At 44.0% G+C, this 787-nt stretch overlaps 1 protein-coding gene across 1 annotated transcript in view; it reads right to left on the bottom strand.

The window, feature by feature from the left end:
• Positions 1 to 787, bottom strand: part of LOC107578273 (intelectin-1a-like) — a gene marked incomplete at its 3' end in the record, with an annotated part of 25,296 nt that overhangs the window by 20,852 nt on the left and 3,657 nt on the right. Inside the window, exons 3-4 of the mRNA XM_016264243.1 lie at positions 390 to 637; positions 150 to 308 (exon numbers count right to left, since the gene is read on the bottom strand). Of these exons, the coding sequence (XP_016119729.1) occupies positions 150 to 308; positions 390 to 637 (407 nt within the window). The remainder of the gene's footprint in view (positions 1 to 149; positions 309 to 389; positions 638 to 787) is intronic.

A 787-nucleotide genomic window follows, 5' to 3' on the forward strand; every position in this document is an offset into this window, starting at 1 on the left:
TTGTCAGTGATCGGTGATGTTTTTTAAATATTTCAGTTTACTGAGGCTGTAAGTAGCCTATCTGCACTTTTATTTCAGTATGCACATCCTCTTTAAAGTAGAAGTACATGTGTGCATGTTGAATTTGATGTAAGGATCGTGTGTTTCACCTTGAATAAGTGGTAAAGGTTTCCACCATGCTCTGTGAGGAACTGGCTGTCTGTATGATAGCGTAGGATAGCAGAAGACGTCCAGCTCTTCAGCTGCTCATTATTGGGAACATGCCACACTGACACGTCTTGTGCAGAGATGTCGTAGTACCCAGGATTCTGTGGGATATGACTGGGTCGTCAGATTTAAGGCATTATTATCCTCTCAGTGGTGGGCTGAGGTTTTGTGTGGTAATGTACCTTGTAGTCGTCACTAGTAGAGGCCTCCGCGCTGCCGAATGTAACAGTGTTGGCCCATGTTCCGTCTCCTTCAGGCAGGTTTTGGTCGTTTCCCTGCTGGCTCGACCAGCGATCACCAAGAGAGCACTTCCCGTTGATGTTGTTCTCGTGGACACTGGCCACCAGAGTCCAGCCACCGCCGGCTGTGGTCATGTCACAGAAAGCCTGGTAGTATGTACCGCTCTCTGTTGTCAGGATGTACATGCCATCTGAGGAGAAACAGACCCCAGATTTCACTTTAATAAAGAGAAGAACTTGACTGAAAGCTTGCTAATGTCCTTACTTTTTGACATATTTTATAATAATAACAATATGGATTTATGTATGCATGTATTTATTTATCCGTTCATTTTTTTTTT

The sequence above is a fragment of the Sinocyclocheilus grahami genome, unplaced genomic scaffold (assembly GCF_001515645.1).
Source record: "Sinocyclocheilus grahami isolate Dianchi unplaced genomic scaffold, SAMN03320097.WGS_v1.1 scaffold9510.1, whole genome shotgun sequence".
NCBI classification, from domain to species: Eukaryota; Metazoa; Chordata; class Actinopteri; order Cypriniformes; family Cyprinidae; genus Sinocyclocheilus; species Sinocyclocheilus grahami.